Consider the following 12,961-nt stretch of genomic DNA (forward strand, 5'->3'; position numbering starts at 1 on the left):
GATTTATTTTCTTTCCCTTCCCTCCCTCCACACCCCTTCCGTAGCCAATGCACAATTCCACTAGGTTTTACGGGTGTCTTTGATCAGGACTTTTTTCCATATTATTGATATTTGCACTAGGGTGATTGTTTAGAACAGTGATTCCCAAAGTGGGCACCACCATCCTCTGGTGGGTGCTGCAGCGATCCAGGGGGGCAGTGATAGCCACACTTTTTTTGTATTACATTCTATTCTGAGTTCAATAAATAGTTTCATAATTTCCAGGGGGCACTAAGTAATATTTTTTCTGGAAAGGGGGCGATTGGCCAAAAAAGTTTGGGAACCACTGGTTTAGAGTCTATATCCCCAGTCATATCCCCATCAACCCATGTGATCAAACAGTTGTTTTTCTTCTGTGTTTCTATTTCCACAGTTCTTCCTCTGAATGTGAATAGTGTTCTTTCTCGTAAGTCCCTCAGAATTGTCCTGGATCATTGCATTGCTGCTAGTAGAGAAGTCCCATTACATTTGATTGTACCACAGTGTATCAGTCTCTGTATATGTTCTCCTGGTTTTGTTCCTTTCACTCTGCATCAATTCCTGGAGTTCTAGTTTGCATGGAATTCCTCCAGTTCATTATTCCTTTGATCACAATAGTATTCCATCACCAATAGATACCACAATTTTTGTTCAGCCATTCCCCAAATGGAGGGCATACCCTCATTTTCTAATATTTTGCCACCACAAAGAGTGTGGCTATAAATATTTTTGTATGTCTTTTTCTTTATGATCTCTTTGGGGTGAAACTTGACTTTCTCCAGACAGACAACTGCCTCCTCCAATTCTGTCTGAGAGGTACACTAGGCCAGGTAGAGGAATTGCTCCTCACTGACATTTTCAGACCCTCCCTTTATCATCTAGAAACTTTTCTTCCTTTTCAAGTCACTCCACTTAAATCACCCCATCTAGATCATTATCATTTACTAGCTTCTATGGCTGTTTGTCTGTCTGTCTGTCTGTTTCTATCCCTCTCTCATTGATGTCTTTTGTTTTTAACACAACAGTCCTTTACCTGTATTTTGCTCATTTCTGTAGCACCCTCCCTTGTAACAAAACAAAACAGCATCTGATATCTGCATGTAGCATTCCACACCCATAGTTTTCAATCTGTTTATGGAGGAGAGAAAATTTATCTTTTGTCTTCTGCTCTTCTTTTTTTTAAGGGAGTTCACTTTACTTTGCATCAGTTCATAGGAATCATCCCTGGTTTTTTCTGAAACTGTCCCCCTTATCATTTTCTTAGCACAATCATTCCATCACTTCTTAGATATTATAACTTATTCAACCATTCCCTAAGTGATGGGCATCCTCTTATTTTCCAGTTCTTTGCCATCACGAAAAGAACTTCTATAAATATTTTTGTACAAATAGGTTCCTTTCCTCTTTCTTTAAAGTATAGACCTAGTAATGGTATGTGTAGGTCAAAGGGTGCACAATTTTATCCCTTTGGGAATAGTTCTAATTTGTTCTTTAGAAAGATTAGTTCAGAGCTCTTAACAAGATTGCATTAGTGGTCCACTTTCCCCACATTCCCTCCAGCACTTGTCATTTTTCTTTTCTATTACCTTACCCAATTTGATGGGTGGAAGGTGGTACCTGAATTGTTTTAATTTGCATTTCTCTAATTCTTTAATTTTTTTCATATGATTTGATAGTTTTAATTTCTTTCTCTGAAAACAGTCGTCATAAACTTTAACTGTATCAGTTAGGAATGTTGTTTTTTTAATATAAATTTGGCTCAGTTCCATATATATTTGAGAAATGAGTCTTTTATCTGAGAAACTTGATGCAAAATTTCCCCTTGGTTTCTTGCCTTCTAATTTTGACAACATTGATATTGTTTGTGCAAAAACTTTAAAAGTTAAAAATTATTAAAACATTTAAAAAGTGTATCTTTTTTATCAGATTAGCAGGATTTTTTTCATTTTTAAGTACACATGGTTTTTATGCTTTTGTACTTTTTATAATATAAACTTTCATTACATAAAAGCATAATAAAATTAGCTTATATGTATAGTCTTCAAAATTCAAGGAAGAATCTAAACAGTTTAGTTTGATTTTCAGGTACATGGCCCACCAGTAACATTTTTTCCCCTTTCTTTCTCCTTCTTCCCTTTTATGTTCTTCCTATGCAGTTGAGAAAAATAGGGGGTGGGGGCTTTGGAGAAATTTACGACGCCTTGGACTTGCTCACCAGGGAAAATGTTGCATTGAAGGTAGAATCAGCTCAACAACCAAAACAAGTTCTGAAAATGGAAGTCGCTGTGTTGAAGAAACTGCAAGGTAAGATACGTAAGATACATTATTTTCTATATCCCCAATCTTATGGCCTGTCATTTTTCTATGCCTTCTTTTGAATCTAAACTATTAGTTGAATTACCTGATTTTATTTGTGATTAAGGCAGTTTCTAGGGAGGTGTAGACATGTTTGCAATCTTCTTTTAGAAGTTACATTATCAATGAATAGATCACACTGTAAGACCCTACAATTGTTTGTTTGTTTTTGTTTTTGTTTTTTTTATTTTAAACCCTTAACTTCTGTGTATTGACTTATAGGTGGAAGATTGGTAAGGGTAGGCAATGGGGGTCAAGTGACTTGCCCAGGGTCACACAGCTGGGAAGTGTCTGAGGCCGGATTTGAACCTAGGACCTCCTGTCTCTAGGTCTGGCTCTCAATCCACTGAGCTACCCAGCTGCCCCCTAAGACCCTACAATTGATAGACCTATCTTGCTTAGAATTTTGAATTTTTAGAGTTTTTATGTGGAGTTGGTGAAGATGAGGTGGAATGGATTGACAGAAACATCTCATTGTTTATTGATAGTTTTGATTTCTTCATCTGAAAAGAGCCTATTCATATCCCTTGACCATTTGTCAATTGGGGAATGGCTTTTGATTTTTTGTACAATTGACTTAGCGCCTTATAAATTTAAGAAATTAGACCTTTTTTTCCCAGTTTGTTGCTCCCCTTCTAATTTTAGTTGCATTGCTTTTGTTTGTACAAAAACCTTTTAATTTAATGTAATCAAAATTATTCATTTTATATTTTATAATATTTCCTATCTCTTTTCATTGGTCTTAAATTCTTTCCTTTCTCATAGATCTGACAAGCATAGAAGTCGATGTTCACCTAATTTACTTATAATTTCCATCTTTATGTTTAAGTCAATTAACCATTCTTAATTTATCTTGGTATAGAGTGTGAGATGCTGATCTAAACCTAATTTTTCCCCTACTCTTTTCCAATTTTTCCCAGCAGTTTTTGTCAAATAGTGGATTCTTGTCCCAAAAGCTGGGATCTTTGGGTTTATTGAACACTATCTTGCTGAGGTCATTTACCCCAAATCTATTTCATTGATCTACCCATCTAGCTCTATCTCAAACTATATTGTTTTGATGATCACTGATTTATAGTACAGTTTAAGATCTTGTACTGCTACACCTCCATCCTTCACATTTTTTCATTAATTCTCTTGAATTCTTGGTCTTTTGTTCCTCCAAATGAACTTTGTCATAATTTTTTCTAATACTATAAAATAATTTCTTGGTAGTTTGGTAGATATGGCACTGAATAAGTAAATTAATTTGGGTAGAATTATCATTTTTATCATATTAGCTCATCCTACCCAGCAATTAATGTTTTTCCAATTTTTTAGATCTAGTTTTAATTGTGTGAAAAGTGTTTTGTATTTGTATTCATATAATTCCTGTGTTTGTCTTGGCAAATAGATTCCTAAATATTTTATATTGTCTAGATCTATGATGGTGAACCTATGGACTACATGCCAGAGATGGCATATCTAGACCTCTCTGTGGGCACACATGCCAAGGACCCAATGCCCCAAGGACCCCGTGCACCCATCCCTGTAGCACAGAGTTCACCAGAGTTCTTAACTAGAAAGCTTGAGGAAGGTGTAGCTGGGCTGTTCCCCTCCACCTGTCCCCAGTAGGAGTTATTAAGCAGGTCTCTTAAAGATAGTATCCCTTGTAAGACAAGACTGCCCCAACCCATTAAGAATACAGTGGCCTCTTAATCTTCTTTGGCCTGAGTGAGACAGAAACAATTTATGTTTTTACTGTCAGAAGCAACCAGTGTCTTTACTATATAAAGTATTTTTGGGATTTGGGGATGTATCTTTTGAGTTTGTACTTTAAAAATGTTCAAAACTATAGTCTAATGATTTAGGAATAAGTTTTATGAACCTGAGGCCAGGCTAATAGTCTCTTCCCTATTCTACGGCTCCCTCCCCCAGTTTCTTTCAGAAGCAAACTTGGGCTTAATTTGTATTCTTCTTCCCTTCGCCTCTTATTAGTGTAAGGGAATAAAGTCTATAGGGGGACCAGTAGGTGTGTTGTGGGCAACTGTCAGTCACTAAACTAGCCCTTAAGGAAGGGTAATAACTTTGGAAGTGGGTAAAACCTGGTAACACTAAACTGAAGGAATGACAGTTGGGAATTACTGGTCAACTCAAGCTGTGGTAACAAGGCTTGAATACAGTCCTTCTGTGAATTCTTTTGGTGTTTTTGAAGAAAGCACAGGAAGGTAAAAAACACTGTTTAGTAAAGATAAATCAAGGGAAGGAGATGAGGGAGTAAGGTCAATCTACTCTTAACAACTATGGGATAACCCAAAGGGCAGGAGGTCTCTCCAGATTTATTTATCATCTCTGATAATCTGATAAGGATGGCTTAGTTGATAAGGAAGCAAGGGACACTGAAGCTCTGTCTCTAGGATCATGGAGTTTATTATATATATATATATATTTCAAGACTTATTTCACACAAAAGAACCCCCCTGAAACTTTGCAAATGCGCAGAAGTTACAAATTATGTCATATCAAAACACAAAAGGTCTCATTAGCTTCAGAATAGAACAAGGCCAAGGCTGAATTTTGACTGGGTTCTTATCAGAAAGTCAAGTCAGGGAATATTTTCTCAGGGTTAAATTGCCCCTGCTAAGGTTTTGGCCTTGGCTGTACCAGGCAGCTGCATTCCTGGCCAAAGGGGAAGAGTGTTAACCTTTTAACTTCTGGTTAGCTAGGAACTTAAAGCTTTTCAATAAGGCCACAATACTTTTCAACAAGAAATCACAAGGATCACAAAAGGGGTCAAAAGAGGAGTCTCAGATTTTTATCTATTCTCTTATTGGCTTCCCACAGAGGTCTGGGGATCACTACACTATAGCTACAAGGCAAGTCTGGCGGGACACAAGGGAAAAGGGTTTCTCACACAGATGTTCTTGGTCTGTTGATCAGATGAGTCAGATTGTCCCAGGACCACAGGTATATAGCCAAGTAAATCGAAGGGGAAAATCAGGGATAAATATGTACCTTATATGTCCACCATATAAGACAGCCTTCTAATCTCAACCTACACTTTTGGAACTTGCTAGATGAAGGTCTTGATATTTATGTAGATACTTCCCAAGGCACAGAGATAACCCCAAAACCTCAGGCTCTTAGGTCAGTGACTATATCTCCAGCTCCTCCAAACCAACTGCCATAGAAAGAGTCTACTCAGAGAAGTTCGTTGCTGCATTCCAGATTTGGAATGTCCAGCTCTGTCAGTCTTTGCCTGCTTTTGCTTTCTACTCTTAAAATGCTATTTTCCTATTACAGTTCCCCCTTTGCCCAAAGCCAAAATAGTGTTTCATGCAATCTTTTCGGTTTGTGCACTACGGACTAAACTAAAATTCTAACCCAAAATAACAAGCAACCTACCCTAACTCTATCTTATCCTATCTAACACTACCTTATTCTACCCTACTCTAGGGATTTTAACAAGGAAAGGTAAAGGGAAAATACATTGAACAATTACATAGTTCAAAGTGTAAAATGACAAATAACAAAGCAAATTTTCAACAAAATTAACAAAATCAACAACACAAAATTCAGGCAAAAAAATCAAACACAACTTCTATACTAATACAGAAACCTACTAACTAATAAATGCAAAAATTTTGGAAAATACACATTTAACACAACATTGCATAATTTTTACATCAAAATTATAACAAAACATCAAACTCACTTATGCAAATTACATTTAAATGTTTGCAATTCAATTCCTATTGAAAAAATTATTCACAGAATTTACATACATACACATATACATATGGTACATACAACACATGCACACAATATACACATATGATATACATATGTACACATTTGCACACATAATATATACATATATACATCAATTATACATACATACACCCTTTACATCTATATACAATAATTACACTATAATACAATTTATAATACACACTTATTTATACATTTATTTACATTATTTTGTGATATGTGCTCTGTAGTATGTTATATGTTCCTTCATGTAATGCAATTGTTATGTTTGTTGTATTTGCATTGTAATGTACATTGATATCTTATTTTATCCTCTAATCTAATCTAATACTATTCCCTATTACACTAAACTATTCTAAACTATCCCCAAGTTATGAATACATCGTCTAGGTCAGTGATGGGCAAACTACTACCTGTGGGCCAGATGCGGCCCCCTGGATACAATACAATGAAACTTCGAAAGAGTTGCCTTAGAAACAGACTGACAGATGAGCATTTCCTTTCCTTTGGCCTCCTCTTTAAAAAGTTTGTCATCACTGGTCTAGGTAAATATTGACTAAATAACTAGCTAATTTTGTTAGTAACTAATTATCCTTTGTTAGTACTTACTTATCCTATTGCTAATTCTAATTTTCTTAGTATTTATACATTGCTTTATTCCATAAGGAATATAATGTATCCTAACAATTTTGTGGTTTTATGTATCTGTTTTGATATGTTGTCATTTTGTTATGTTGTGTTGCAATATGTTACTGTTGGATGTATGATACCTACTGAAATAGGGGAATAGGGGGTGACAGGAATACTTGGTATGGCAATTAAACACTCAACTTAGCCAGGGGAACTAATTAACCTTTTGTGAGTCCTTTGGGGTTATATTGAGACAGTAGGAAGTAACATTAAAGGATTTTAATAATAAAACAAGGTGGGGCAAATGGGAAATGGGGCAAACTATTCTTAACAGCTACAGGAGGGAAGAAACAGGGGTTTAGGTGATCCAGGAAATCAGGGCAGGGAAGATAAAACTTACACTACACCATGCTCGGCTAAATGCAAGCTTGACAGGGTTTTGAGGATCTCATTATTTGTTCCAACGACGTTCTTAGTTGTCCCAGGTTCCTGGGTGTTGGTACAGTCCAGAAACTCCACTGGATCATGCTGTCACAGGCCTGGAGGTCCACCCTCCAAAGCTAATGATCCAGACCTATTTGTAGTTCCTCAAAATGCAGTCCAAGTGGGGTTTCTCCAGTGAGATCAGGGCACAAGCTCCTCCATCAGTGGCAAAAACTCCCAATTGTCCTAGAGTTCAAAAACCCTGTGACCTTTCAGCCAAATTTTGAAAGCCCTTAGAATGTTCAGCTCAAGCTTGCATTTTCCAATATACTTTTCTAAAATTTTCACTTATCTACCTTGACTTATTCCTTATTACGCTACCAAAACTTCAGATCTTCTTCAGATCTCCTTTCTACTCATGATGTTCCATTCTTCGAGGAAATCTTCTCTTCTCTTTATTTTCTCCTCCTCTCCTTTTCTCCATCAGAGTTCCTGATAGTTCTTTGTGCAGTGTTGGATGTATATGAGTATGTAGTGACACCATTTACATTACCCAAAATCCTTTTATACCTTAGTTGATTAATTCCATGATTAATCCTCTTCTTTGGGAATTCCTTTAAACAAAGTCTTAATCAGTTTAATTTATAAGGTCATCAGTCTTGGTACAATGTCCAATAAATATCCTGAATCCTGAATCCTCTTCCATCCAAATGTCCTCTCCTTACTGAACTTTCTGACTGCAGATTCTAATTGACTAATGATCTCAATTTTACACAATTTCTTCTTCTTCATTATTAACTATTTCTATATTTTCATTATCTATACCATGTGCTAATTTAATATGAGAACCATGAACCTAATACCTTGACTGAAGATGGTGAAACTAATACAATTGTATAAGGACCCTATCCAACTTTGTTCTGTTGCCAATGTTATGGCAAAATTTTCCATGTAGACCATATCACTTGGTTGAAAATTATGAAGAGAATAATCCAATGGACCAAATTGAATAAATACTCCCATATCCTGTAATTCTCTTAGCCTCTGCTATAAAGCACTTAAATATGAAGCAGTTTGGTAGTCACCTCCTAAGAGTGACGCATAAACAGCTTTACAAGTCTTTGCTTGTAGTAGAGCATGTCCAAAGAGCATCTCATATGATGATATATATATGTAGTTATATTGTTATATTGAATCTCTGGGAGCTTGAAGTTCATTCAATGATTGACAGATAAGTCATTTAGATAGAATATTCCCAGGGAGGCATGCAAAAGACAGGAGGGCACAGTTGAGAACCCTGAGCAGAAGTTCTGGGTCTTGTACCTGACCTGAGGCTAGAGATCGGTGGATCCTGGGCTTGGAGTGAGAGGGTGCAAACATCTCTCTGCAAGCTCTTCCTGTCCTTGATATATACCGTTCTCAACCTGTACTTGACCACCACCTTGGTGTCTACTGTCCCTAGATATTAGGAGTTTCATCATCTAGCTATCTAGGCTTCCCAGGGCCCGGGAGGGATCCAGGAAGTAGGCAGGAGATGAAGAAGAGGGTGGAAAGGGTGGATATATCTCAGCTGTTAAGGCTAAGATCTGCAGAAGAAGAAGCTGAAGATTTCCCAGCAGTTTACCTACTCTGGTTTAGCCCTGGCCAGGCTGAACTAGAGAGAACTAACATTGTTCTTCATTTGCCTGCAGTTAGGGTTTCAATAGTAACAATTTTAAGTAGGGTCTTCCCAGTACCTCAGTCCTTTACACTTATCCTTCTTATTAATACATAAAGTTTAAAGTACCTTCCTAAATCAGTTTCAAAGCTTGTTTTAGGAAGGGAGACAATGCAGTCAGAATATCATCGTTATCCTAGCTGAAGATCCCAAATCAATATATCAATTAACCCCAGGTGGGTCCTGAAGGGATAAACCTCTTTGACCTGAAGGATCCTGCCTGGGCAACTGTTATAAAGGAGAAGTGTCATCTTGTCCTCTCTGTACATCATTTCTACTACCTCAAATAGATACAAGTGACCTCCATTAATATAACTATATATATATGTATATATATATATCTGCTCTTGGTCTTGTACGTAGGTAAAACAAAGCTATGCGAAGAATATCTAGCCATTTGAGATGAGTTTCCCTATCATAGTCTTGAGTTCCTATTCATATGCTTCACCTGACCTGAACTTTGTGGATGATAAGGAACATGATATTTAAGTGTTATCCATAGATTCTCATAGACTCTTCTAAGGATAGCCTGAGTAAAATGAGATCCCTTATCCAAATTTATGGTTAATGGTACTCTGAACCTAGGAACAATTTCCTTGAGTAACACTTTCACCACAAAGCTTGCTGTATTGGTATTTGATGGAAAATCTTCAGGCCACTTAGTTTATCTATCAACAATCACAAGACAATACTTGTATCTTCCAGCTTTAGACATTCAGATGTAATCAATCTCCAAACTCTCAAATGGACAATATGCTAAGGTCTATCTACCACCCAAACCTTTCTTTCTGAATGCACTTTGATTGAACTTTTGGCAAACTGAACAACTATTACAGATCTTATTTGCAATAGTACTTATTCTAGGTGCAATTCATTGTCTCTTGATGGAATCTACAATAGTTTGTGTAACAAAATGACCTTTTGTCTAGATAGCTTGACATAAATATAGGTATACAAGTCTTTTGGTAACAATGGTCTTCCTTTATCAGTAATCCATATCCCATGTTCTTTCCTTGTTCCTGTTAATTGAAATTTGGGAAATGCCATTTAAAAATATATATATATTTTCTATGGACACGTGGGAACTATCAAACTACATTTCCCGTGGTCCAACGGGTTTCCGTTTCCAGTTATTTGGGCATGGGGACGCCTGCGTCACCACACAGAGGACAGTTTAAATGAGAGGAAATCTGAAAGTAAGCCCTCTTTAGCTACCTGAGCGCGCGAAGGTATGAAAGGTAAAATGGCTAAGGCAGGAGTTTGAATACTTACAGGCGGGTGGTCTAATGATTTTATCTCTATCAGCATGGCTTTAATTAAAATATTAATTTATATTATTATATCAGTCTTTATTATTTTTAATCATAACACTCCAAATTTATCCTTCCATTTCTGGATATCTGAGTCTATATATGCTTTTTCTAGATCATCAGAATCAATATATGTTAAATTCATTACATAAATTGGAGCTCTCTGGGCAGCATACTTTGCAGCGATAACAGCTCTATGATTACCTTTAGAGACTGAATCTCTACCACAAGTATGACTCCTGCAATGGATTACTGCCAGCTGTTTAGGCTTTTGGATTGCTTCTAACAACTCAGTTATTATTCCTGCACGTGCTATTGGTTTTTCCAATGCAGTAATAAAACCTCGTTGTTTCCAGATCTTTCCTGTTGCATGGCAAACAGAGAATGCATATCGAAAGTCGGTGTAAATATTTGCAATTTTACCTTCAGTTAGAAGACAGGCTTGCTTCAGTACCACTAATTCTGCACCCTGTGCACTAAGATTACTAGGTAATGAGCTATACCACAGTGTCTCAAGTTCTGTGACAACTGCATCTGATTTCATTACACAAATATGAAGAACCATCTGTGAATAATACCAAGTCCGGATTTTTTATTGGAGTGTCTCTCATAACCGTCCTAGGCATATCCATAAGATCTACTACTTCAACACATTCATGCAATGGTTCACCGTTCTTTGGCAAATCAGGAAGAAGAGTAGCTGGATTTAATACACCACATCTCTTCAACTGGATGTTCTCACTACCTAAGAGAATAATTTCATACTTAGATATTTGTTGGTCGGAATATGCTTGAGTATGAAATTTCCTCATTAGTGCTTCTGTTTGATGTGAACAATAGACCGTTGAAGGACATCCCAAAACTAGATCATCTGACTTCTGGACTAACACAGCTGCTGCTACCCCCCCTTAGACAGGGTACTATACTTGTAGCCATTGGATGTACTTGACAACTGTAGTATCCAGTTGGATGATAACTTTGTCCTAGAGTCTGTGTAAGCATACCAGAAGCTATACCTTTTGTCTTATTGACAAACAGCTGAAAAGGTTTCTCATAGTCTGGGATTCCTAATGCAGGTCCAGATAAAATGGCTTCTTTAAGTTTATTTAAGGCTACACGATGTTCAGGCTTCAGTTTTACAGGTTCTGGTTCTATATTCCTGGTCAGATCTGTCAAGCACTTAGTGATCTCACTGTATCCAGGAATCCACTGCCTACAGAAACCAGTAGTTCCAAGAATAACTCTAAGTTGTTTTCTGGTTTTAGGTGCACTTAGTTTTTGGATATCAGCTATTCTCTTATGAGTGATACTTCTGGAACTCTCTGACAACACAAATCTAAGATATTGGACACGAGGCAAAACCTACTGTAATTTTGGCTTGGTGATTTTATGCCCTCGCTTGTATAATTCAATCAAAAGATTCTTGCTGTCTCTAAGACACACCTTTGCATTTTGGGATGCTAAAAGAATGCCATCCACAAAACACACCAATTTACTCTCCTTAACCTTAATTGTTTTTAGATCTCGATTTAGAATTTGAGAGAACTGGCTAGGTGAGTTGGTATACCCTTATGGAAGACATGTCCACATCCACTGAGTTTTCTCCCAAGTGAAAGCAAACATCTTTTGAGAATCCTAGTGAATTGGTATTCGAGAAAAATGCAGAGCACAAATCTACCGCGGTGAAATATCTAACCCGACTTGGAATGGAAGAAATTATAGCAGCTGGACTTGGCACAACTGGATGTGTCTTGATGACCTAATCATTTACCACTCTCAGATCTTGGATAAATTGGTAAACAGGTTGGCCATTTTCATCTAATTTTGGCTTTTTTTATAAGCAAAATTGGTGTTTTAAATTCAGAAAAGCAAGGTATAATTATCCCTTGTTGGATTAGGGACTCAATAATTGGTCTTATACCTTCAATTGCTTCCTTAGTCAAGCAATAGGAACTGGTCCTTCCTTTGTCTTCACCTTGACTAGAATAGCTGATTTCAATAATCCTACATCTGTGGATGATCTTGACCAGAACTCATTAGGTATATTCTCAGGTATTGGATAGATAGTACCTAAGTCATCTTCTGTACTGTTGGAATCTAAGAAAAGCAATGGAAAAACCTTTAAAGATTCCTCTGGGAGATATAAAGAAATGTCACCAGATTCCATATATTGGATAGTAGCTCACAATTTACACAGAAAACCCCTGTCAAGAAGATTCATTGGACATTCCAGAATACAAAGAAAGGTGTGCTCCACAGAGAGGAGTCCAAAAGTTATCATTTTCGGTTATAATTTAGCTACTTTCTGAGTTTTGCCTATAGCACCTACAACATCCTTTGTGCCAACAGCTCTACAATTCTCAGGAAAACTTTGCAAAATTGATTTACTGGCTCCTGTATCAACCAGAAGGTCATAAATCTGGACTCCAGTAATAACAGACACATGTGGTTCTATGCTTTTGGGAGGTTCACAGGGGCCAAACCCGTAACATCAGAACATAGCTCAGCTATTTCTTGTCCATCCAAGTTAACATCATCTTGAATTACAGAATTCGCCTAGAATTTTGCACTTTTAATATCTCATTGGTCCTTTTCACCTTTATTCTGATATCATTGCCCTTATTTATAATCAAATTATCCTTAATCAAATCACAATTATCACAATTTCCATTATTCTCCATAATTACACAATCACTAGAATTTCCAATACCATTTACAACACAATTTTCCTTTTTTCACAGTTATTTACAACAGTAAT

At 36.8% G+C, this 12,961-nt stretch overlaps 1 protein-coding gene across 1 annotated transcript in view; it reads left to right on the top strand.

The window, feature by feature from the left end:
• TTBK2 (tau tubulin kinase 2) overlaps window positions 1–12,961 on the top strand; it is a 269,754-nt gene that overhangs the window by 48,071 nt on the left and 208,722 nt on the right. Inside the window, exon 3 of the mRNA XM_044665098.1 lies at window positions 2,175–2,322. Coding sequence (XP_044521033.1) covers window positions 2,175–2,322 — 148 coding nt within the window. The remainder of the gene's footprint in view (window positions 1–2,174; window positions 2,323–12,961) is intronic.

The sequence above is a fragment of the Gracilinanus agilis genome, chromosome 2, assembly GCF_016433145.1.
Source record: "Gracilinanus agilis isolate LMUSP501 chromosome 2, AgileGrace, whole genome shotgun sequence".
NCBI lineage: Eukaryota > Metazoa > Chordata > Mammalia > Didelphimorphia > Didelphidae > Gracilinanus > Gracilinanus agilis.